Genomic DNA, 24787 nt, shown 5'->3' with positions numbered 1-24787 from the left:
CATACATACAAACATGAGTCGTTAAGCGAAATTAAAGTGGGCAAAAAGCAATTTACTTTTTCCTGTTGTCTCAACCAGACACATTTTTGGCAGCACTTTGGGCACTTTGAGTAGACCCATTAGAAAGTTTTGACATAATTATGCCAAGCAAAGGGTTACATTTTGGTAACCTTATCCCTTAGAAGACCTCCAATTAGAAATTTCATCTTTTTGCAAGCTTTTATTGCATAAGTATTTACAAAAAAAAAAAAAAAGAAAAGGAAGCAAAATCCTAAGAATTGCCATCCAAGAGGGTTGGGTTTTTGCATTTGTTCAGTTTGGTTTTTTTTTTTTGGGGTTTTTGTTTTTTGTACATAGAAATAAATAAATAAATAGAAACAATATGCAACTACTTAGAAAATAGAAAATAAATAAGGTTGCTGATTGGCCAATTTGTTCTCTTTGGAGTTTCGTATTTCGTTTCTGGTTTAACGTCTCTTCTGACCCACATAGGCCATATCTTGGGCATCCTGTGGCTCCTGAGAGGAACGTGCCCAGGCATGAGGATCCCAAGCCGGGGCTGGATGCTCCAAATGATCAATATGTTCGACTGGCAAATCAACATGATGATCGATATGATGTTCTAAATGATGGTCTATGTGATGGGGAACAATATGTTCGATGTGATGGGGCACCACATGCTCAATGTGATGTGGCACCACGTGATCAACATGGTGGGGATAGTGCACCACTTCGTAATTGACAATTTTGGGCTTGGCGATTTTGAAAATGACCAAAGCACCTGACAATACCAGCGATAGAAGGCCCAGAGTCATGGCTTTCCAGGTCTTTAGAGCAATGAGACCAAGAGCCAGGGGCACGAGAACCGTTGTCTTCAGCTTCAGGCCAAGAAGGAAGGGCAGAATAGCCTTACGGATCATTCCACGTCCTGGGTGAAAAAACAACACAAATGTTAAGTTCTGTCATGGATTCTCACTTCACATCGTACTCACCCTCTTCGCGAGTTGCCAATGGAATAACACCGCCCTGGGTCAAAGGATTCTCCATTAGAAAGTCTGGAACCAGAGCACGAGCCTCTGAGCTGTGGAAATAATCAGGTGCCTGGATTCTCAGGGCATGGCTGGCCAAATAGTTATCGATATCATCAAACATTTGCTGGGAACGGCCCGTGTTCGATTTGGCCTCTGCTCCAGCTTGCTCTGTTGTGCGGATAATTGACAAGCGATTGGTCAGTTTCACTTCTGGCTGCTGCAGAGCCGCATTGAACCACTGCAAGGCCTTGGGTCGCACACACGATATACTCAGATCCTTGAGACAACTGTGATACATGTCCAGAGCCAATTCGGCGGCAGATGTGGCCGGCTGCGATTGGGCGGGCGCTCCATGGACAGAGGCCAGTGTTGTCGCCAAGGCGACAATTAGCCAAGCGTAGTTTTGCATCCTGTTCACTTTCACCGAAAGAAATAAAGCCAAAAAGCCAATCGATCGTAGCTCCCTGTACGTAGTGTATGCGCACGCTATGGCGACTCAATGGGTTATGCAAATGTCGCCTGGGCAGCTCTTGGTTTTTATACGTCAAGTACTTTGTTAATTGAATTGCGTATGCGCGGCGTATGCATTGCTTTGCTTTGCTTGTTGCCTCTGTGCGCTGCTTTAGCGACCATTCCTTTTCGTTGTCAAAGTCATGGAAAGCGCAAGTTGTGGCTCTATTGTCGTTGAAGTTTCACCTCCGCACGGGTTGGCTAACTTGGCCCTAGTTGCTGTCAACCTGCTTCTGGTTCTTGCGGGCCCAAAAATGCGCCCAACCCCACCAAATTGGGTCTATTGGGTCAACTGTGCGTTTTATGGTCACGCAAGTGTCTTCTTGCCCAACACAATAGATATCCATCCATCAAACAGTGTTTGTTTCTTTTTTCCAGCATAATACTTACATACTCTTCCATCATATACCGCACATAATTGAAAGTTATTTTATGGCTTCTTTATCGATGGACAGTTGCGCGGGGACACTGCCCGCTCGTTAAATCAAGTGGCTGCGCTTCCAGTCCCTGGTGCGTGCCCAGCAACTCAATTAGAATACTCGCACTCCAACCTATTGGCTCGCCTGTATCTTTTGCTATCACATTACACAGCGAATTACGAGATACGGATACCGAACAACGCTTAGACAGCTTGAGACTTGAGACTTAAAGCCAATCGGATTGCATTTGTGACTTTGGGGTAAACTTGCTATAATTTAATCAATTTTCTTTGCTTCTCTAGTCTAGGCAGCCGTCATGGCCACAAAAAAATAAGATAAAATCACAATGAATCAATTCTTAAACTTCTAAAATCTCTATAATCTTTTCAGAACCAAAGTAACTTCAAATATTATTTATAAGCTTAAGAGCTCGCTGAGCACAATTTAGCCTTTAGTTTAGTTTTCACTGAATTCTGTAAAAGTTATTGCGTTTTATTAAAATTTGTTTAACTTTAAGGTCGGAGATATAATGGACCTCAAAGGAAGGCGTTAAAATTCTATCAAAACGAGACATCCCAAAAGACAATTATACCACGCCAAAAAGCTTTTTTACTATTTATATAAAATTTATAAATTTTAAATTCTTTTTTTAAATGTTCCTATTAGTTACATATTCTGTCTGTCTCAAGAGGCTATTGTCCTTGCCATAGGACACGGCGTGTGTATTTCATGAAAACGAATGATGATGAAGAAATTCGATATTCGTACCCTACTTAAATCATTTTGAACGGTATATTAGATTTAAAACTTCTTTTGAAATATGTATATGTACTTATAGAAAAAGTCCTGAAACGAAAGTTTATTTCTATGTAGTTGGTTTATAATAAATGTTCCATTAGATTGAAATATATTTCTATACAATAATCAATATAAAATAACCATTAAATTTTACCTTCGCTAAAGGTACTTTAATTGGGCAGTTACATCGTTTGCCTCTCTGTTTGTTAATTGGTTTCACATATCGGAAGTGCTTTCGTTTGAAAATTAAAAACCAAAAGGGAGGGAATCGGGGACTTTTTTTCTTTTGGTTTTTTTGGTATTTAATGAGCTGCCAATTTGGTAATCGGTGTTTTGATGTCATTGTAGGGGCTAAAAAGTTTGTTGGCTCATTTTGTTGTCTTTGCTACTTTTTGTTCCTACTTCCGTTTATATAATTTTTTGTTATTTTACTTGTAAGTGAAATCTGTTTTTGTTTAAGGGTCTTTTTCATTTTCATTTGCGTGCTAATTGCGATTGGCATTTACATAAATATTCATTTTATTTCTGTTCAGTTCAGTTAATTCTCGGCAGACATCAAAGTCACCTACACATTTTCCAGAGCCTGGCTAATAAATCTATTTATGCAAATGAGTTCCCTGTTTTTGAACATTTTTTTCTGCTGACAACAATTGGCTGATATGGCTGACTTGTGTTACAACACCTTGATTTATGTGATGCAAATGATTATTGATTATTATTATTATTATTATTTCATTTGACTGTAAATGTGCCAAAAGCTTATCATATAGGGGAATACATGTACATATGTGGGTATGTGAGTGAATAATACTCCCTCCTTATGTTCGACTAACAGAAATTCCTTGGAGATTTCATTTCCCTTTTGAATTCCTTTGATTTTCAATGTTTCATCTGTTAAAAGAAACATCAGATATTGAGTAAAATAAAACACAAATTAAAGTTCACACAGATTTCTAGGTTCATGTAAATATCAATTGATTGAATGCTTTTTACATGACATTTAACACAATTTCAATTTATTTTTCAATTTACGTTTTGGCTAAAAGAAAATTCTCTATTAACGTTTTTTTTTTTTGTTCACATTGACTAATTCGATTCGCGGCCATGGCACACAATCTGAAGGGCAATTAATATATATTCTGATTTCATTATATATGTTTTTTTTTTTGTTTGCTACTGTGTGTGTATTTGTTGTTGTTTGTATTGTTGGAATTGTGGTTGTGATAAATTTAAAAAGTGTCAAGATACCGAAATGAAAATTAAATACAATAAAAATTTCAACAAAATCAGAATGAATATTAATGCTTCGCGTTTGTGTGGCAACTTATAAACATTTAAACTACAATAAATAAATAAATAAATATATAAAATAAATAAATAAATAGTTAAAAATTTAACAAGTAAATTATGCTTAAGATAATACAATTAAATATGCCTATTTACAGTTCTGTTTAACAAACAAAAAAAATGACTTAAAAATTGCTCGTAGAAAATTTTGTTTCTTCATTCCATCCCTTTCGTCCTTTCATCCTTTCTTTCGTTTCGTATATTATCTAGCCACCAATCAAATTCAGTTCATTTCAATTCTCCGACATATTGCACTGTGGATGGAGAGTCCGGCAATTCTTTTGATCCTGGCCATCACGTGCTGCCTGAATGAGTCTATAGAAACGGCGAACCGCTTCATTCGCATGCGTTACAGCTTCTAGTTCGCTAGCATCACTGCAAGAGACAAGAATGAGAAACTTTAGCAAACTTTTGTTTTGTGCAAAATTTAATTAATTCTCTATTTTTTTTTAAGCGACCAGCAGATGCCAGCGGATGCTGGTGGGTGCCCTTTAGTTCTTCTCTCATCGTAGGTAGCTGCGGGCCAAAATCAATGAGCATTTTTGTTATCTAACAGGAAGTTGGCTAATTAACTTTGCCATTGCAACGGCAACGTACTAAACTTTTTCGGCACATTCGGCGAAAGCATCTTTAATTGCTTTGACTTACTACCAAAAGCTTACTAAACAAACTGCCTTAGAGTGTGAGCCTTTTGTGTTCATGGCAGGAAAAAAGTAAAGTCTCCCGCCTTTGGGCATATCCATAAAACTATGTAGGTTACTTGACTTTGACGCCTCTCGCTCTCCCTCTCTGGTTATCTATTCAGACAAGTATTGTTGGTGGCCCTCCCACAGGATGTGAAGGTTTTTTTTTTGTTGCGATTTTACGAGGCCTAGACTGAGAAGATGCCATGACAGCTAATGGATTTCATGTGGCTAGTGAAACGTAAATGTGTAATGAAATGGAGGTTGAGAGAGGCATGAAAGCCCGAATCCTAAGTCAAGGCCAAAACTAATTTCATATGCTCTTTGCGATCCTTCCAATGGGTGTGAGTAACACAGGAGACGTGACAAAACCAAAACAAATGAAACAATTCCTTCTTACATTAAATAATTAAATGGAAAAAATAGATAAAGGAATCTCGTTCTCTTCTCTTACAAAATGGGTTGACATTTTGTTAAGATAATAAATATCAATGAGTAGAATGAAATGCCAATTCCTTTTAATATACACTCTGAAATCGAAAACTCCTACAAAAACTTATTTTTCACTTGATTCACTTTAAGTTTTACCTGACAAATACCTTTAATCTCTTCTTCTTCTGGCACTTTTATTTCTAAGAGGAAACTTATTTTGCACTTGGCAAATGGTAAATTGTCTATTCAATTGAAAGAAATGTCTGACAGGCATTTTCAATTAGCCAAATCTATTTCAATTAATTTTCAACTGTAAACCGTAGCAAACCTGGGCTCAAGGACACTGAGTTCAGTCTGTTTTGGCTATTTTTATTTGAATTTATGAGTACTTATATATATATATATGTATTTGTATGTATTTATATATATTTATCCCCGTTGTCTTTGGGTTTTCGGCAAAGACAATTAAGCACACTTGGGACATTCAATTAATGACTTGTCATTGGCATAACGACTCATAAATCACACAATGCCTGCCAGGCAAAATTTTCTTCTTCCTTCTATGGGTCCGTCTGGAGCCTTTTTTGGCTCTCCAATGCCCAAAAATGTTGCTAACAATGGCAATGGCTGTCATTGACAATGTGCTTTTCTTAAAATGTCAACAAACTTATCTTAGCAACAAGCAGGCAGCAAAAGAATATACAAAAAAACACAAAAACACAAAAACGAAACAAAAGAACTCTATGAATTTGCACCCATTGTTCAGTAATTGATCTCTGCCGTGTTTAACCACCAAGAAAATGGTATGATAAATATAAATTTATCTGGCCTGTGCCATGCTCGAGCAACTTTTAAATGTGACTGACTGACTAAGTGACCCATTGCCGACATGCATGTGGGTGGAACCAAGAAAGTGCCACACGGCAAGTGGCATGTGGCATGTGTGGTTGCGCTTGGCTGGTCATGTGCACTTCTTGAGGTTGCGACAAAACTGCACTCAAAACATTTGACAACCGAGAGCTACGCTTTCTTTTCACGCTTTTGCCTATTATTAATTGAATGGTCGTAGTGGCGGCTTTTCACTAACAATAAGTGAAAATATACGTTGAACTAAAGCATTTTCGTCTTGACACCATTTGACTGCTTGACATTACAATTAGAGATGCTTGCCTAAATCTCCATAACTATTAGAGCACAACAAAAATGGGCAGTGAGCCAAGTTGATGGTGTCCGACAACTAACCAGTTGAATGGGCACATTAGCCAGGCTTGTCGTAATTGCAACTAAATTGATTGAATTCAAGGCCAACACTTACCGACTTAACTCAGCGGATACAAAATTACTATACGGACTGTATTTCGATGGATCCTTGTACATTTCGCATACCATACGCTCTTTGCACAAATCATTCTTTAGGCCCATCTGTTCAATAATTTTATCAATTTTCAGCAATATGGGGCTGTAGAAGGGGTCATAGTTGAGCGGATAAAGTGGCTGAAAAGGTTAGAGGGAAAATGAAATTAGCTGTTAGCAAGAAATTGATTCACTAACCTGTCCGTCCTGCACAAATGGCTGATGTTCCAGTATTTTTTGCTGCTGTTGTATCAAACGTTGTTCGGCCTGTATGCGTATGGCCTCCTTTAATTCGGGCTGTGGATAATAAAGGGTTACATATACATATAGTCTTCATTTGTGAAACATTAAGCCAGCTGTTGACAGCTCTTTAAGACATGTGTATGCCAAAATGCCCACGGCTGGCATACTTTCCCGACAAGTTCAGATGGCTCTTGGTCGTTTATGCTCATTTAATTAAAGCCAACACCAGGTGATTTTGCAATTTTGTGTAGTGCAATGCCATAGTGCATTGTAATTATGACTCGGTTGACATGCTGAACGCCCCAAAAACATGGGAACTGCTGGTGTGGTTGTACTTGAAAGTGAAAACTGTTTGCACATGTATGTATACCATTCACCATCTAGGGGACCCTGCAATTTGCATGACTACATATTGCAGGAGAAAAAAAAAAACGAGAAACAATATACAAACTAACAAATCGCTCGGGCTGCAGTCTAACTGCAAACAGCAGACAACAGACAATAAACACAACTAGAGAGAAAAACTATTTGCTCTTTGAGGAAAGTGTCAATAAACGAAACGATGGGCCGTAGCCTCAACGTCTGGTCTAGACGTTTATTTGCTTTAAGTTTTGCCTCTGTCGATAAGTGAAAATGTGCTGCAGTTTGATTGATTATATTGTCACCACTCTCGCACACTATGGGGGAGTCAGGTGGGACTGTCTCTGGTACAGGGCCACCTAATGACCCACACACACACTCATAAGACATTTGCAGAGCAAACACAAAAGGAAAGTTTTCACAAGCATCCACCTAACCATACACACACAGACACCAACTACTTGCATGGATTTAATAGGATTACAGTAGAGAACTTTGACATTTTTAAATTATTCATAGAGGGAATAGAAATTTTTCCAATAAATTGAGTAAAGTTTTTGCCAATTTAAAATGCCTTGCCAAAACTGAAAGCCCTTTTTGCATTTTTGTTTGTGTTTCTAACCAACTAATGGAAAATATCTGCAAACATTTAAATACATACATACATTTATTTACATATGAAATACTTGTCAATGCTGCTAAAAGTTTAAAAAAAAATTGAAGAATTTATTTGCTTTTGTTTGCAGACTTTTCTAATATTGAAATATTTTAATGTGAATTTGCCTTTTAGACTAAACTTAAACTATGGAAGATGCAATTCATGATGACCTTTTTGTCATCTGTGTTCTATTCTAATCTTTCTAATCTATTAATAAGATTGGCAAACTAAATGTTAATGTTGTTCAGACAAAATTTTAGATAAAGGTTTGATATAAAGTCTCAAATGACTCCTAAATAAATTCATTTTATGATTGAAGATATTATTATTTAAATTTTAACTGAATTTATGGGGTTATACTAGGCATTAATGTCTTTTTAAATTTGACTAATGGAATGATGTAATAATAATAATACACACCGAAAGCTGTTGCTGTTGTTGTAGTTGCTGCTGCTGCTGATTGTTGCGTGCTGGTTCATATTGGGCAGCAATCTGTGCGGCTGCCGTTAGACCAGGTCCTGGTCCTGATCCTTGTCCGATAGCCTGTGGCGGTGGTGGTGGTCCTGCCACATATACCGGATGGGGTTGTGTAGATGCTGGCCTTGAGCTGGAAAAAAAAGCAAAATGTGACAATAGAAAGGGAGAAAAAGAGAGAGAGAGAAAGAGAGAGTTGTTTTTCATCTTTTGTTGGTTTGATTATGGAAAAGGGCAACTGTGGTTACTCTAGTCACTGTGGTTTAAGGTTAGACGCTTTTGTTGGTTACTCCCGTTGTGTGTATTTTAATTGCCGACAATTACAGCTATGGAATTTTGTGCTGTTTAGGTTTAATTAAAAATTGAAATTACAGTTAACCGAAAATTGTTACAATCTTTGGCCAAAAAAAAAAAAAAAAAACCAATTTGCAAGCAATTTTGAAATAATGCAAAGAGGGAAAAGTTGGTGACTTAAATAGGGGAACAATTTCAGCAATTTTAAAGCAAAGCAAAGCATATCCTTTTGGTTAGTTAGTGTGCGATACCGTGTATTTGTGTTTGTGAGTGGGTTTTAGAATGTGTGTGTGCATTGGTTTTTGTGCCGTTTTGTACCTTTGTTTGTCCTGATTTTGAAACGGATTAAAACTGTGACTAGAGGCATATACTTTTTGCGAATTTATTTGTTGGTTTTGCTGTTTGTGTTGTTGAATTGTTGGTGGTCTATGTTGTTGTGTGGGTGGCCAACGTTGTTGTTGTTGTGGTGGTTGGTGCTGCTGCTGTTGTTGTTGTTGTTGCTGCTGCTGTTGTGCCTGTTGTTTGGAATAGCTTTGAGTTGTGCCCAATCCCCATGCATGCAGCTCACCAGCATCATTTGCCGTATGCGGCTTAAAATTATGTGAATTTTCCTCGATTTGTGCAACGCGATTAATATCGCCTATATATCTATTTGTGATGAAATAAAAGTTTTGTGGCAAGCATTGTTGATGTGTGTGTTTAGTGTGTGTGTGTGTGTGTTAAGAGACAAGACATTTAAGTACATACAACATAACGAAAACAAAGAAAACACAAACATTCAAGAGCAAAATTATTTTAGTTACTTACTCAGATCCCAAACCGGGTCCACTGTTCTCCCAGGCGCCCTCGAAATGCTCATATCCTGGCCCTGGTCCATGACTCTCGTGCAATGGCGCCCCATGCAAATATGTCGACGGATGACCCTTGGGTGGATGTGTGTAAATAATCTCTGGCACCGATTGATGCTCTCCACTGTGCCATGGCGGCACAACCTAACAATAGAGCAAACACACAGAAGGATGGGGAATGATAAGCTTAAATTGAAGAAATAATGGTCTAGCCGTTGTCGCTGCAGTATATAGAGGGCTTCTTTTCTCTCTGCTTGACATTTAATAAACTCGGCACTGAAAGTTGTTGCGCCAAGGGTGGTTAGGGAAAGGCGCTTTGGCGGGGCGGGCAATCTGTATAGGGGCTTCTTTTCTTTAATATGGTGCGCACTTGAGCTATTTATATACAATTTTACTTCCAACTCGAATAATACGCATTATGTTTTTTCTCTCTTTTGGCTTGATTGGGGTTTTTTTTTCTTTTGGTTTTTGCTCTCTGCCTCTTTGCCTCAGTTCAATGACTGCTAAATAGCCGTAAATAATAAATACGCACAAATATGTGCGAGTAGCACTGATGATATGTGACATTAAGTGAATATTATATATATCCATATGTTGACACTCAATAACAGAATGTCTTTACATTTTTTTTGTGCTCGTCAGCTGATTATTTGTGCTTTTTATTGTTGGCTAAATTTTCTGGATTTTCTTTTTTTTGGCTCAAGGACCAAAGTTTTTGGCACATTGCGCATTGAGCATAGCGAAAAAGAGGTGACAATCTAGGAAGAGTTTTTGCCACATCAGAAACAGCAAACCTGAAAGACGACATGTGTTCCCCGCTAATCCTGAGTGGGTGTTGGAGCTTCATACATATATAAGTGCTTTTGTGCCAATGTCTTATGGTGTGTCTGGGTGTGAGTGTGTGTGTGGGTTGGGCATGTTTAGCTGTGAAATAATTTAATTTTGGTGTTCACAGGAAACCAGGGATGGATTAAAAAGAAGATGCTTTTAAAGTGCAACTGCCAAAGATTTCTGGAGCAAATTCATTGGAGTATACATGAAGAGTTATTCCAAGACTTTTCATGAAATAGTTATTGAAGAAAATTGAAAAGAATAATATACAAGAGAAAGTGGACAATGAAAAGGATTAACTCGATTTATATCATTGATTATTAAAAATTGTCTTCAAATTATTAACACTTAATTCGAGATACTTAAAAGGTCTCGACAAGCCGCGTTAATTGCTATATCATTTATCTAGATTGTCGCCAGGACTTCGTTTTCGCATACTCTTATGATTCCGAAGTCCAAGGTTTAGTTAATGGTCTATTAAGGACTCTCAGTTTGATCCGTGAAAGTTATTAAAACTTTAACATGTGCATATGTATGTACATATATCTAAGTTAAGAGCTTTAACGACTACACAAAGACATTCCATACATAGTAAATTTGTCAGATACAAGTTAGAAGCCGAAGCATTTATTGTTAGCTTGAAAGTAGAAACTATCTGTCTGCAAGATTACCTGGCTCAGACACAAGGTTAAAGGTAAATCTCTAACGTGGATATACTTTAATATGGAAAAACATGCCAGCTGGATTATCCTAGAGCTTATATACGTATGTATATTCTCAAAGCTAAAGGTAAAAGCTGCAATCAATTCTTTCGTATTATGTGCCCAGCGCCCTGGCAATGGCAAACAAAAATTTCGAAATAAATAACTCATAAATATCTAGGCATGTGCTCGCATTTGGCTTACAAGTGGCAGACAAAGACGGAGCAGCAGCAGCGGCAGCAGATATATGTACATATAATCCTTACAAACGAACACATTTATTTTGCCTTTAGAAACGACAGGATTTCATTTGATGATATGTCAAGCTGCTAGAAACCGTGCATGTATGCATATGAAATGGAATGAGTTCTATACTGCGTAGGTTGCCCTTGAGAATTTGTTGAGAAGTACGCGTGTTAATTTCTATAAGTCCTTAGTGCCGGAATTCAATTAGCCAAACACTTTCGTGTACTTTTTTAATTGAACTTCCGTAAAGTGTGGGAAGAAGCTAAAAATATACATATATATACACATCATTAGCAGAAAGACTAGACACGCTGTGAAAGACTGACAGCAGCCACATTCATTCATATATATATATATACATAGATAAGTAGACAATATGTTGTATGAGTAGCTTAACCATTTTGACTTTTTAATGAAATTCTTCAAAGTCTTCCGAAATCTGTGCGCGTGCATGCGTAGACATCATAACTGGCATATCTAAGCATATACAGGTTGGCCCCGCCCAGTTAAATATATTAAAAGTGAAAGAAAAGTTTTGACAATATTGTTTGTGCTTTGTTTTTTTTTGTTGGGTACTTGCCGTATGATGATGGTCGATAAGATGATGATGATGATGATATTTGGTGGTATGATACGATTGCTGGTAATACGAGCACAACTTGAACAGATGCGACAGTGCCGGGAACAGGAAGAGCAGGAACTTTAGTAGCAACTTCTTGGCTGCTCCAACTCCAATGACAATCGGCAGCAACCAGAATAACTTGATCTTGATGATTTTGATGATTAGCAGCAAGGCCAGGAAAGATAGCAACAATTTGCTGCGTAGAAATTTTTCTAAGGAAACGAAAGTACGAAAGTGGGCAATCCAAAGTTGAAATATATATATGTGTATTTTTTCTCTCTTTTCTTTTCTTAACACTGAGTTGCATTTTTCACTTTTTTTTTTTTTGGCAACTGGTTGAAATTATTTAAATGCATTCGCAAATTGCTAAGAGAAGCTGGAGAGTGAAAGCGAATCACCGCCAAACTTCTCTAAATGAAATGAAGTTTTTTGTGGATATATGCATATTACTTACGTATTTTCTTCATGATTATCTTGCCAGCCAGACGGGCTTGCACTTCCTGCTTTGGTATTAGCTCCAGCTTGGCAATGATTCCATTGCCTTCGATGGCCCGTGGCGATATGCGAAATGTGGCACCATCAAACATGACTTCTGGCAGATCCACCTCAAGATCGTGTGTCATGGCAAATTTAATGCTTTTTCCATAGAGTGCATTAGTCACTTCCTCGATGGGGCTATCCGGGGTGGTTGCTGCTGGTTGACCAAATATACGAGTTAATAATGAATGACAGTTGTGGGACAATGAAAGTTAAATTGATAATACATGAATGAACAAACAAGTTCAGCATTTGAGAACAAAATGATTTTCCAGTTTTAATCCAAACGACTTGCTTAGTCTTGATTTAATCTCTTAGTTATATTTTTAACGGATGTGCTTAACTGTTGAAATTGCTTAAATAGAAGGAACATTTCTTTTGTTTGTTTGATGTTATCTTTTAGGTGCTAATGTTTTCTTGCTGTCGATTACTTAACATTTAACTACCTTGATTGTTGTAAACTTTTGTGTTTTTTAGCTTATTATTTAACTTTTTTTCTTTAACTTGTATTGTTGTTGCTCGATTACATTAGCAAAAGAAAATAGCTACTGAGAGCAGAGCTATTGGGCGGGTAATTGAGCGCAGTCAAAGCGCCGTGACTCACATGAATGAGAGATCGGAGCCATGGCAATGCGTATCTTTTTCTTATTTTGTTTTTTTTGTTAACATAAAATCAAATCAAAACTCAGCAAGTGAAAGTTGCTAGCTTTATTTTTTTCTGGTATTTTTTCTTCTTTCTTTTTGAACGTGCCAAGAAAAAAAAAAGGTAAACAAAATGAAGCAAAGAATCAAATGTTAAAGCGGGCAGATGTGAAAACTGATATTTAAACTGAAAATAAAAGCAGTTCAGAGAGGAAAAGAGAGAGGAAGAGAGAGTGAAATGAGGCAAGGGCTTGGTCATTCGTAGCTTACATAAGTTAGATTTGCCTATGAAATGAGAATGATTTAAGATGACTTACCGGCACGGCCTTCATTGGGTATTTGATTTATATGCTCGTCCGTGTGTGATTCTTCAGCATATTGAACTTGATTTTTGAAGAACTTTAGACGCTGTGTAACGTTCACATCCTGCTGATCTAGGGCATCGTTTAGATAGCTATAGACATTCTTCTGAAAACACGAGATATCCGGCTTAGTATAACAATCGCGAATAATGCCATCCCATAGATCATTGCCGCTGGAGAAGCGACGAGCGAAACGCAGTAGCAAGGAATCATTGGCTAATCGCTTCCTTGTTATTGGGGATTCATCTGTGGTCGCATTCACTACAGGCTGCCAGTCTTCCTGTCCTGATTCTGGCTCTGTCTCTGGGTCTTGTGTTGCTGATGGCTCCGTGGAAGTTTGTTGACTTAAATGTGTTGTGGACGCATGGCGGTTGGCTCGTCTCATGTTTATTGCTGTCTCATCCGCTTTGACGACAACAACCGCCAGCTCGATTAGGCAGAGCATGGCCAGAAGCAGTAAAAACCAAGTGTTTGATTTGACCATGGCTGGGTGGCTATTGCGATTTCTATTTCTATTACTCCGGTTAGAGGATGTGCTATGGCTCTCACTTGTTGTCCAATTATGGGTCATCCAGTTTTTTTTCAGCATTTTCAATTTCACCCAAGTCAAGTCAACTCAACTCAACTCAGCTCTTTGTTGTGTCTGTGGCTGCGATTGTGGGCTGATTAACACTTGTTAATAGAACCAGCAATTTGCACCTCCGAACTGCAAATTGCAGTTTGATGCAGGAGGGCTTAACTTGCAATTTGTCTGTCCAAAAAGGTCTTTATTTATTTGGATGCGCTTGACTTGTTGTCTGATTGTTAAATTAAGTAGGCTACGTTGCCCCTTTGGGGCCTTCTCTGGGCCGCCTTTGAGCTACCGCTTTGGCCGCAAATACAGAGAGAGAATGGACAAAATCAATTTATGAACCGAATTGTCCAAGCAAAAACCCGCTTAGCACGTAAACACAATTTCATTGAATTCCATTGACAATCTGATTCCAAAACAAGCACAAACACACACAAACACACTTCTTTATTTTTGGCCAGTTTATTGTGCTTTCTTCTGCCAGTTTTTCTTTTGTGTTTAAAATTTCGCTATTGCATTTAGCACATTTTCTATTTACTTAAATGCTCCAAACCGGCAAAACTAATAAGAAGCAAACAATCCAAACGATACAACAAGCCTATCTCCGCAATTACTTCATCCAAATGCGAGTCACACCTACGGTCTAACGGTTCACTCGTCTTGCCGCGTATTTTGCTAGACGATTTTCTTGACTGGATCGTCTCGTGTGCGCATGCGTGCGCGTCTGACCAACAACTGACTCTTAGACCGCTCGTCGTGCCAGCCAAGATCATGGCCAGGCCGCTCTCCAGCCAAGACGCGAGTTGCTTTCGTTAAGCCGTTTCAGACGTTTCGTTCAGATTGTCGTTAAAATTTTTGCATTACTCGGCGTACCTTGTCTTTTCCTCTGCACTTATTGCATTGCACGCTGTTTCGAGTTGATATGGTCTTCTTGTTTAACTTTTCTTCAAGATTCTTCCGCTAACTGTAGTCGTATGCTCTGGGTTTTTCCTATCTCTTGCCTTGCCTTGACTTGTCTTCCACACTGAAAGTTGCTTAGCCGCCAAAGTCTAGCTTTGTTTATATTTTCCAGTTAGTTTTGATTGTTTCAAGTGCAGTTTCGCGTCTGGTGGCTCTCTGTTGTTTGTTTGCCGATGTCGTTGAACAAGTTTTTCTTTAAAGACAATGAGTTTATGAGATGATTTTTAGTATGTTTATAGATTCACATGGAAATATGCATATTAGCTTTGACTCTTTGGGTCACCTAAAACCGTCATAAAAGTTTATCGATTGGGAACTGGTATGAATTCCAAAAGAATCTGTAAAATTTTTGACATGTTTTAATTACTTTGATTATTCTATTCAGCTTACAACTGGCTCTAGATTTAGGTACATGTTAGAGTTTAGCCTTTTTATACTTATGTACATATGTCTTTTCAGATATGAAATATTAGAGGTTTTGGTTTTATGTTTATGGCAAAGGAAAATGGAATTGGAAAAACCATAATTCATATTTTAAACTACATTTCGTTTTGTTCATAAATGTTGTAGTAAAATTTTTACGCTAGTATTAAAATATTAAGAGGCTTTCGAAAGTATATATTGATGAAATTTTCCTGACTAAAAAAACTTATAAACAATAGAACTACTTAAAGTGATAAGCACTGATCTAGAAAAGTGATTTATCAATCGACAGAATATATATTGGCTGACAAACATGTCTAGAGAATGGTCTAACTGCAGGGGTCTAACACAAACAAAAAGTGACAGTCCCAATCAAAATAGTTAGCCGATTATACATCGCCCGCCAAAGTGAATAGCCACTCTAGGAACTGCTAAACGCAACGAATGTTTGACACTTTTAATCAATATAAAACAAAATCCATAAATCAACCTAGGGCGCATAGTTGGCTCTATTACTGACTCAAGAATGTACATAGGCATTTCAAACGGATCTGTCTAATGTGTAAAGAGAAAACCATGTTTGCTATTATTGTTGATGGAAAATGTCCAAACGGTTAATAAGCTGATAATAAGAAGTGAAAATATGAAAGAGAAAACTTTTAAATATTAATACTGCTGCTTGACTCCGCCCACCAAAAACCTTTTCAATAAAAATGTAAATTATTGACAGCAGCAAACAAAGGCAATTGCCCACGAGTAACATATGTAGATCGATAGATAGATTTGAATCTCAACAACTCACTAATTTATTTAATCAAATAACCATTGATAGAGACAAAATTTTGTACCTTACTTAAAGCCCATTCTATTCAGTCTCAATTATCCACTTGTCATTTGTTAATAGGCCATAGGCAATTCTTTTATTACCATTGGCAGACATCTTGATGTAATCTGCATTGCCATTTATAATGTCTATAACATAATCAATTATACTAAATTACGTACACAGCTGCAGACGCTACACACACACGCAGTGTCACACACACACTGTTTGAGTTATGATTATTATTTTTAATGAGCTCGCTTGTTGAGCTTCGACCACGTTAATGTTGTTGTCCACAGTACGTATGCGTAACATTTTTTCAAAATGACATATGCTTTAAGTTACGACAACGACAAATTTTGTGTGCATGTTTTTTTTTTCTGTGTTATTATAGCTTTTCGTATTAAACATATATTCTATTAAAGTGCCATGTCGGCTTATATCATGGCAAACAGAAATGGTCATAAAACAAACACTAGCTCACAATAATACAAATGCAATGCATACGTATGTGTGTATAAAGTACTTGGCCAGCAAACTAGTTTGCCATCTTAAGTAGACCTAGGAAGGGGAAGTTAGCAGAACAACAATCAAACCACTCATATATGATGTAAGAGAAGTTTTTTGGGTTCAGGCAATGTCAGAGACCCAGACCGTTAGGTGTCTTTAAGGGTTAGTGGCCAAGAGATGAGAGGGCTCCAAAGAATCCAGTTCTGGTTCTTTGGCTAATAAGTATATTCACAATTCGTATACATAAATTTATGGTCTGTCTTATATAAATTATGAGATTTATTTGTTTAGTTAAGGCTTTCACTGCAAATGCGATTTATTTTGCGTTTGTGTTTTTTTCTTTATAATGATTCCATTACATCTATCTTAATGGCACTAGCGAGCCAGATTACATTTTGGTAACAAGCTTTCGCTGTGCTGCCACTTCAGCGGTGACAGCATTTCCCAGAGATTTTTATTGCATTTTTATGTGACAATTTCTGAAGCCAACCAAAACACATACATATATACATCACTTAACGTTTCGGCTGTTTATCAGGTTTATTTGTTGAGAAGTTATTATGTAAAAAACAAAAATCATCCTCAAAGCCATTGTATCTCACATTGAAATCTCTGTGGAGCAACTTTCAATTTCAATTTTAGTCCGAGTTAGTGAATGTATCTAATAGATAACTAATTTCTCTTTATGCGTGTCAGTCGATTTGTAAGCTATTCGAGTCTAGCGTGCAAATATTTCTCTAAATTATGTCTAGGTTTTTGTTTCGTTGTGTGTGTGTGTTTTTTTTTTTTTTTATTTGCTTTTAGAGAAATCTATAAGGGGAGCAAAAACCAAATTCACTTTCATTGCGGTTAACCAACTCGGCTAACTCGATGGCTTATTAAATTCAATTAGATTGAATTTATATGTGCAAAGGTGTGCAACGAAATAAAGCAAAATAAAATAAATACTCTCTTCACTTGATAATATGCCAATAAATATTCAAGTTTGATATCCATTTTTAACAGCTATGCGGTTTATGCTTGATTGATTTGTTATAATCGGAAATTTAATCGATTTTATTGATTTGCCATTAAAGAAACAAGAAAAAAAAGAAATGGTGCTAAACTTGAAGGTTTTATTAATGCCAAGTTACTTTCTTTTTTTTTTCTTTTTGAGATGCTAAATTCATGCAGAGCGCTCTCAATTTGTAAAACATTTTATTTCACTTGTCGGCTTTAAGAACAAAATACCGCCTTGCACGCTATGTAAACACACACACACACACAACGGCGGCAACACGTGTTTACTTACAAGACAAATTAATTGCTATTCTAATGTGAACACCTTCTAACAAATTGTGCTGGGTATTAGAGCGCGAGTTGAGATTCACATCTGGCATGCGCTAATAATTCAAGTGTACTTACTACCACCCGCCCCCACATACTAAGAACTTTGGGAAGCCTCAATGCAAGTCGTTTCCGTTTGAATGTGCGAGAAAAATTTCACTTTTACATACACAAAAAATATTGTTTGACAACAGGTTTTGTAACCTGTCCCCGGTAGCCTTGCTGCAGCATCCAGCACCAGTTTGGCAACCAGTTGGCAACCAAATGTTGCCTGGTCATTCAGAGTCAGAGCTCAGTCGGTTGCAATTTAAGAAACTGGGTCAACTAAATGCATTCCCGATGGGGCAATCATCATGAATGGCCCGTATATACATATATTTATATTTGGCTATTACTTACTAAACTAACTTGCTGGCGCCAGTTGTTGTTGTTGCTGGTCGTTAGATACACATACTAGCATCCAATTAACACATAATTCTGATGTACATTTTTGGTGTTGCGTGACGACTAAGCAATTAGCGAGAGCATTTGTTACTGTTGTCGTTGTTGTTTTTGGACTTTCGCTCTCTGTTTTCACAAACAAACAAACAAATTTCCACAAATCATATTAAGAATTAATCTTTGCCGCAGTGCGTTTGTCTTTCACTTTTACGGTTGTTGTTGTTTATTATTATTTTTTTTTATTTGGTTAAATCACACCCGCAGCGGCGCGTTAAACGTTCGACGTGAAGAGTTGAAAACCAACTGAGTTTAGGTGCCATATTGTGGTGTCTGCAAAGATATAACCAACTTAAGACTGTCTTGGGTGAATGTGAGCTAAGAGTTGGAAAGAGAAAGCATTTCACTGCAAGCCAGAAAGTATGCAACACCATTTTGTTATTTCATTTTAATTTTGCTCCAAACCATGTTAAAGTTGGTTAACTTAGACTTGGCCAAAACATATCGTTTTCATATCGTTTTTATCTTTAACAAATAAAAAAAATAAATAAAAAAGGATTTTGGGCAATATAAAGGTAAAGGTAGTTTCCTATATTAAGTGTATTTTGTAGTTAAGAATTTCAATGTGTTGCCTCTTGTTTTTAGTTCAAGTTGAACTTAAAAAAGCCAAAGGCTAGTTCGTGAATACATAATCAACCCCGATGCTTAAGGATTGATTCATCGAGGGACAAAATGCCACTTCACATATGAGGAGAACTTTATAGACAAGAACAGAGAAGGAACACATGATCAAGGTTGCCTCTATTATTAACCTCAATGAGTGATTTACTTCACCAAAATGATGATGATAGCTTTGAGGAGCCAACTAACACTTATATTTACCGACTAAGACGTTTCTATTTGCCTACAGAGACTACTTTTCGAGGACAACAAGTTTATTGGACTAAATATTGACACTAAGTCAATAATTTTTTTTTATAAATTTGTATTTGGCTTATTCAACATAAAATGTATGCATGGGTATACATAAAAATTATACTGCTTCTGTTATAAATGTATCATTTTGAATGTCGTCAGGGCTAATTAATGTTTCTGAGGCGAAACGAACACTTGGTGTTGGATTGATGTCATTTGAGGTCTCTGATTTGCTGGGATGCCTGAATTTATCTTTGAATGCCTCAATAATCGTATGCTTCTCGTTGTTGTTTGTATTGACTGCAGCCTCTGTAGAATTTTCATTGAATTTTTCAGTTCTATTATTTAACTTTTGTTTCCATTCATCGAAAAAATGCTTTTTGGGTGTGTCGCTCTCCGTTGTTGTGGGCTCAGTTGGCTTAGCTGGAATTTCGATGGTAGTGGTCGACGATTTTGTGAATTTTTCTTTCAAGTGTGTACGATTCTGCCAATTGCCTTTCCATTCTTTAAAAATATTTTGCCTTACAGGATATTCATCTGTTTGATTTGGTCGTTGCTTATCCCATTTCTGTTGCCAGCCTCCATGTCTTTCCTGAATGGATTCGAGATGGTCGTCATTTTTAAATCCATTTTTTCGTTTCTGTGTATTCGATTTGGAACGACTGGGGAGTGTTTCGGGTTGTGGAATGGGTAAAAAGTAAGGGAGGTAAACGGGTATAGGATAGAAATTCGGTGGCATATAAGGAGATTGAATGGAAGACAATAAGGAAATGGATGATAAAGCGGTGGCCGATTGCTGAGAAATCATAGGAATATTAGACCATAATTGGGAGAGAGAAGATGAAGCATTTGGAATATTTTGGTGTTTCGATGGTTTTGACATCGTTACTCGATGGGCATGATGGCAATCTGCTGGCTTTGACGTCTTTGGAGCAACAGTCGTCGAGGCAATTGCTGTCACTAGTTCCTCTTTCTCTGCTTCAAATGTGGTCGTTTCCATGGTATCCATGATCATTGATTCTATACTTTCTTGGTTCAATATTTTTGACTGTTCTGTGTTGATTGCTTGTGTTTCCATATAGTTTGTTAATGGCACTGCCCATGAAGTGCGTATCCATGATATGCATAGTAAATGAAGAATAACTGTCAAAGAGTGTTTTGTTTTAACCAAAATTCATTCAAAACAATCCTACAAATAATCATTGACTTACCTTTAACACAAGCGTTCATGGCGATTCGAAAGATACTAAATTTCCACAGAGACTTGGCTGCTTTTTATATGTTACAAATTATTGAAATATAGGTTAATATGAAGATCTATGAATTTGCTAATTAAAAATTTGCACGTGCTGCCAGACATGAAGAAAGAAAAAGATAATTGACCGATATTAATCTGCTAATTAGAAACACAAACTTCTGCATCGAGAACATTTGAAACACAAGTTTAGGTTTTGCAAAAGTCGGATTTCATCAAAAGAGTAAATTTTCCACATAGTCAAAGCCGCAATATCAAAAATGCTTGCTTAATGCCAAAATGAGTGCCTATTGTTAGATTGTCCATGATGTTGCCACAAATCCGGATGTTTTCTGTGATTCCATAGGTGGTGCCTTCTTCCTGTTAATGCTGCTGCTTCTTGTCCGAATTCCGAGGATATGACCAACTTACTAGGACCAACCAACTAGGATTGTTAAGCTGGAAAGGAGCAAGGCTGTTGCGATCGCATGTTTAAGACGGACCATGCCTGCTCTGCTACGTGGTCGTTCCATTCAGAATTTGTCAGCGTCTTAAGCGTCAAAGCAAATGTCTTGTCGCCTTTATATGCAACCCCAAATTGTAGCAATCAATTAGAATACAATTAAGAAGATTTTCTGGGGAAAGTCTAATCCATAGTTTTTATTATTTTTTTTACCAAATCGTGGGTAAAAGTGCTAATGTATTTTTGGTCTACAGATCTGCATACAGGCAGCATTTCATATTTTGGGGACATATACTCGCTTTGTCTATTGCCAAGAAGCAACTGGGTTTGCAGACTCCGATCTCATGGCAGCCTGTGTTATAAGATTTAATTAGATGTACAACTAGTTATGTAGTTATTTGAACTTACGAATAAGTTTATCAGCTAAAGCAAGTGGCAGCATGAAAAACAAACAAGTATATAGTAAAATCTTCAACATGATTTGGCCGACTGAAAGAGTTTGCTGAATATCTAAAACGAAAGCTGGCCACAATCTATCTTAGTTGACTGTTGGTAACTGAATGCAATGATAAAAGCAATGTTCAATACCAGGGGCGTCTGTGATATAATTACGTAATATAAGGGATCTCTAACATGCTATGCATTGTTTATCTTCTAAAATAAGCTTTTCTCTTAGTTATTCTTTCAAATATGCAATTTTGTTGCACTTCTAAACATCTTAATAGTTTTTTTTTGTGCTATATTAAATTCTCTGCCACTGCTACATTTAGTTACAGTATCAAGTGGAACCCATTAATTATTACAGGTGCCGGAACGTAGTTGCTTAATTAAAAATAAATTCTTTCAGTTTAGAGTTCGCTTTGTTCACATTTAACGCTGAATTTAATAATAAATAAATAAATTAAATATTTTTAAAATATGATAAAATATTAACTACAATTTTTGCATTTGGCTTGGCTGCTGCAGGTTTAAAGATCTGGCGTACCCGCCATAACCATATCCACTGGCACTACCACCACCACCACCGCCAGCTCCAAAATGAGCACTGTGTCCGTGGCCATCTTCATGGCTTACCGAGTGGGAATGGCTGGAGGTATAGATGGGCTTGGCAACTATCTCGTAAGTGGTCGATTTGCCACCTCCGCTAGCCAAACTCTTCAGGCCCAATACACCAGAAAGTGTTAGTGCCATTAAAGCGGTCATCAAAGCCTTGCCGGCCATTAGGGCAATGGCTCCAAAGCCCATTGCCATTAGCATGCCCTTCATCATAACGCCAGCTGCCAGAAGGGCCTCTAGTCCTCCTTTTTTGCCAAACTTGTGCTTGCGGCCCTCTACCAAGGATTTGTCATCAAGCAAACGAAAGCGAAGATAGCGGGTCTTTAAAAGATTCTCCATTTTGGCAAGTATATAGCCATTCAAACGTGTATTGGGATCACTGGGATAACTTCGGGCTACTTCTGTTGGATTTAGAAAAATATCCAAAATCAGACAAGGGACTATCCAGTTTATTGGCTTTACTTACCAGCCATCAGTTCTGATGTCTTCAGTTCCGCGGCATTCTCATCCTTAACGACACTGACACCAGGCAAAACATTTAGTTCCTGTTGCTCAGCTAACTTTTCCATTATCTTGACAATCTCTATTTTAAGGCACATCCAGCTAAATGGTGATATCTCGCACTCATTCATTGAAACATCCATTTTTTGTGGCTGCTTTAGCGTCTCCACCTTTACAGGTGATGGCTCTGTTGTCGGGACATTTGCTGCTTGTCCATATTTGCACATGAAGGCGAACAGGGCTAAATAAAATAGATACTCCAAGGTCTTGACCAGCAACATCTTTGGTATAACGAACGTCTAATGATTTGGGAGCTGTATGAACGACTGCAACGTCTCATTTCTTTGGTTTTGCTTTTTATACCCATTTCCCTTTCACTACACGCACCCAAAATCCAATGCCTCGTTTAAGGTGCTTGTCCGACTGTTGTGCTTTTCTAATTACCCCAGCGATTTGTGGTCGAAATTCTTCCCAGCGTCAGTCAGCTGCGTCCAAGCGAACGACTGGGCCGGGCAAATGGGCGGCACTTTCGCTTTCCTCTGCGGCAAGGGCCAGTGTAGCGAATCGTTCGGTTAATTCTGTCACCAAAAGTTCCACCTAATGAATTCCCAGAGAGTAAAAGAAAACTCGCAGATATCAGCATAATTACCAGACAGATAAAAGTCGCGTGCCCTCCGTGTCCATAAATTAAGTCCCCTCATTTTGTCTAAACCTCTTGGACTGACTAAATATTCGTTGTTAATTATGACTACAATTTCATTTTGCTTCAAACCCTCCAAAGACTCTCAGCTTTCTTCTCCATAGACAAAGCGAGAAAAAGTTACATATTTTTGCTAAATGACTTGCATATTTACAATATCTCAATTACGATACTTCAACTAACATTAGTATCTTAATGTCTCTATCTGAGGGGGTCACATATTGGTAACAATAAAAGGCATGTGTTTCCGCATATCAATAACACTATCACGTTTTTAATTTTATTCCTTTTCTGTATGAATAGAATTTTTATGAAGAAATTTGGTCTTGGGATACTAACAATAAGTAAAATTACTGAAGTTTAATTTTAAAGCAATGCCAAAGTGATAAGAATTATATATAAGTTTATTCATTTTATGAATCAACAGAATTATTGATTTCAAAATCCACATTTTAGATGTTTCGTCTGTTAAGTTGTTGCTGTACATATTGGTAAGTGGGGAAAGAGAGTGCATATTGCATCTGGTGTAGTGTGTTCTGTTGTTGTTGTCGATGAAGAGGCGACAGCTGTCGATGTTGTAGATTCTGTTGTTGTCGATTAAGAAGAGGCTACGGCTGTTGATGTTGTAGGTTCTGTTGTTGTCGAAGAAGAAGAGGCCACGGCTGTTGATGTTGTAGGTTCTGTTGTTGTTGTCGATGAAGAGGCGACTGCTGTTGATGTTGTAGGTTCTGTTGTTGTCGAAGAAGAAGAGGCCACGGCGGTTGATGTTGTAGGTTCTGTTGTTGTTGTCGATGAAGAGGCGACTGCTGTTGATGTTGTAGGTTCTGTTGTTGTCGAAGATGAAGAAGCCACCGCTGTTGATGTTGTAGGCTCTGTTGTTGTTGTCGATGAAGAGGCGACTGCTGTCGATGTTGTAGGCTCTGTTGTTGTTGTTGTTGTCGATGAAGAGGCGACTGCTGTCGATGTTGTAGGTTCTGTTGTTGTTGTCGATGAAGAAGCCACCGCTGTTGATGTTGTAGGGTCTGTTGTTGTTGTCGAAGAAGAAGAGGCCACGGCTGTTGATGTTGTAGGTTCTGTTGTTGTTGTTGTCGATGAAGAAGAAGCCACCGCTGTTGATGTTGTAGGCTCTGTTGTTGTTGTCGATGAAGAGGCGACTGCTGTTGACGTTGTAGGTTCTGTTGTTGTTGTGGATGATGAAGAAGCCACGGCAGTTGATGTTGTAGGTTCTGTTGTTGTTGTCGAAGAAGAAGAGGCCACCGCTGTTGATGTTGTAGGTTCTGTTGTTGTTGTGGATGATGAAGAAGCCACGGCAGTTGATGTTGTAGGTTCTGTTGTTGTTGTCGATGAAGAAGAAGCCACCGCTGTTGATGTTGTAGGTTCTGTTGTTGTTGTGGATGATGAAGAAGCCACCGCTGTTGATGTTGTAGGTTCCGTTGTTGTTGTGGATGAAGAAGAAGCTACGGCAGTTGATGTTGT

General features: G+C 37.8%; 4 protein-coding genes and 1 long non-coding RNA gene across 6 annotated transcripts; all 5 read right to left on the bottom strand.

Moving 5' to 3' along the window:
• Positions 1–349: 349 nt before the first annotated feature.
• Positions 350–1550, bottom strand: Osi18 (DUF1676 domain-containing protein Osi18). The gene is made up of 2 exons (XM_068297852.1): positions 993–1550; positions 350–928 (listed from the first exon to the last, which is right to left on the bottom strand). Exons 1-2 carry the CDS (start codon positions 1438–1440, stop codon positions 468–470), a joined length of 909 nt encoding a protein of 302 aa, XP_068153953.1. The 5' UTR covers positions 1441–1550; the 3' UTR covers positions 350–467.
• Positions 1551–4258: 2708 nt separating this feature from the next.
• Osi17 (DUF1676 domain-containing protein Osi17) lies at positions 4259–13951 on the bottom strand. The gene is made up of 9 exons (XM_068297594.1): positions 13347–13951; positions 12305–12541; positions 11809–12062; positions 9410–9594; positions 8921–9250; positions 8255–8441; positions 6772–6870; positions 6536–6714; positions 4259–4480 (listed from the first exon to the last, which is right to left on the bottom strand). Exons 1-9 carry the CDS (start codon positions 13873–13875, stop codon positions 4339–4341), a joined length of 2142 nt encoding a protein of 713 aa, XP_068153695.1. The 5' UTR covers positions 13876–13951; the 3' UTR covers positions 4259–4338.
• Positions 13952–21222: 7271 nt separating this feature from the next.
• LOC137583146 (uncharacterized) lies at positions 21223–21722 on the bottom strand. The gene is made up of 2 exons (XR_011033371.1): positions 21463–21722; positions 21223–21406 (listed from the first exon to the last, which is right to left on the bottom strand). It is a non-coding gene; the product is annotated as an uncharacterized lncRNA (long non-coding RNA).
• A 186-nt stretch (positions 21723–21908) lies between these two features.
• Positions 21909–23710, bottom strand: Osi16 (DUF1676 domain-containing protein Osi16). Of its 2 annotated transcripts, none has more exons than XM_068297488.1 (3): positions 23261–23710; positions 22577–23208; positions 21909–22511 (listed from the first exon to the last, which is right to left on the bottom strand). In XM_068297488.1, the coding sequence occupies exons 2-3, from the start codon at positions 22890–22892 to the stop codon at positions 21988–21990; spliced, it is 840 nt and encodes a 279-aa protein (XP_068153589.1). In that variant the 5' UTR covers positions 22893–23208; positions 23261–23710; the 3' UTR covers positions 21909–21987. The 2 variants fall into 2 exon arrangements, with proteins under 2 accessions (XP_068153589.1, XP_068153590.1); XM_068297489.1 differs by having other exon boundaries at positions 21909–22508.
• On the bottom strand, positions 23513–24723 carry LOC137582010 (uncharacterized protein DDB_G0280315-like; the record flags this gene model as incomplete). The annotated part of the gene is made up of 2 exons (XM_068296436.1): positions 23513–23516; positions 23797–24723. Coding segments are annotated over 2 exons (931 nt in total), but the record flags the coding sequence as incomplete, so codon positions are not given.
• Between the last annotated feature and the right edge of the window lie 64 nt (positions 24724–24787).

Source organism: Drosophila tropicalis, unplaced genomic scaffold (assembly GCF_018151085.1).
Source record: "Drosophila tropicalis isolate 14030-0801.00 unplaced genomic scaffold, ASM1815108v1 contig_859, whole genome shotgun sequence".
Lineage (NCBI taxonomy): Eukaryota > Metazoa > Arthropoda > Insecta > Diptera > Drosophilidae > Drosophila > Drosophila tropicalis.
This window is presented reverse-complemented; position numbering and strand designations above follow the sequence as displayed.

Coding starts and splice junctions, on each gene's coding strand:
- Osi16 (XM_068297488.1), bottom strand. CDS start 22,892: ATGTTGCTGGTCAAGACCTTGGAGTATCTATTTTATTTAGCCCTGTTC. Junction 22,512..22,576: donor GACATCAGAACTGATGGCTG/GTAAGTAAAGCC, acceptor TAAATCCAACAG/AAGTAGCCCGAAGTTATCCC.
- Osi18 (XM_068297852.1), bottom strand. CDS start 1,440: ATGCAAAACTACGCTTGGCTAATTGTCGCCTTGGCGACAACACTGGCC. Junction 929..992: donor ATTGGCAACTCGCGAAGAGG/GTGAGTACGATG, acceptor TTTTTCACCCAG/GACGTGGAATGATCCGTAAG.
- Osi17 (XM_068297594.1), bottom strand. CDS start 13,875: ATGGTCAAATCAAACACTTGGTTTTTACTGCTTCTGGCCATGCTCTGC. Junction 9,251..9,409: donor GGACCCGGTTTGGGATCTGA/GTAAGTAACTAA, acceptor CATCACAAATAG/ATATATAGGCGATATTAATC. Junction 6,715..6,771: donor CATTTGTGCAGGACGGACAG/GTTAGTGAATCA, acceptor TAACCTTTTCAG/CCACTTTATCCGCTCAACTA.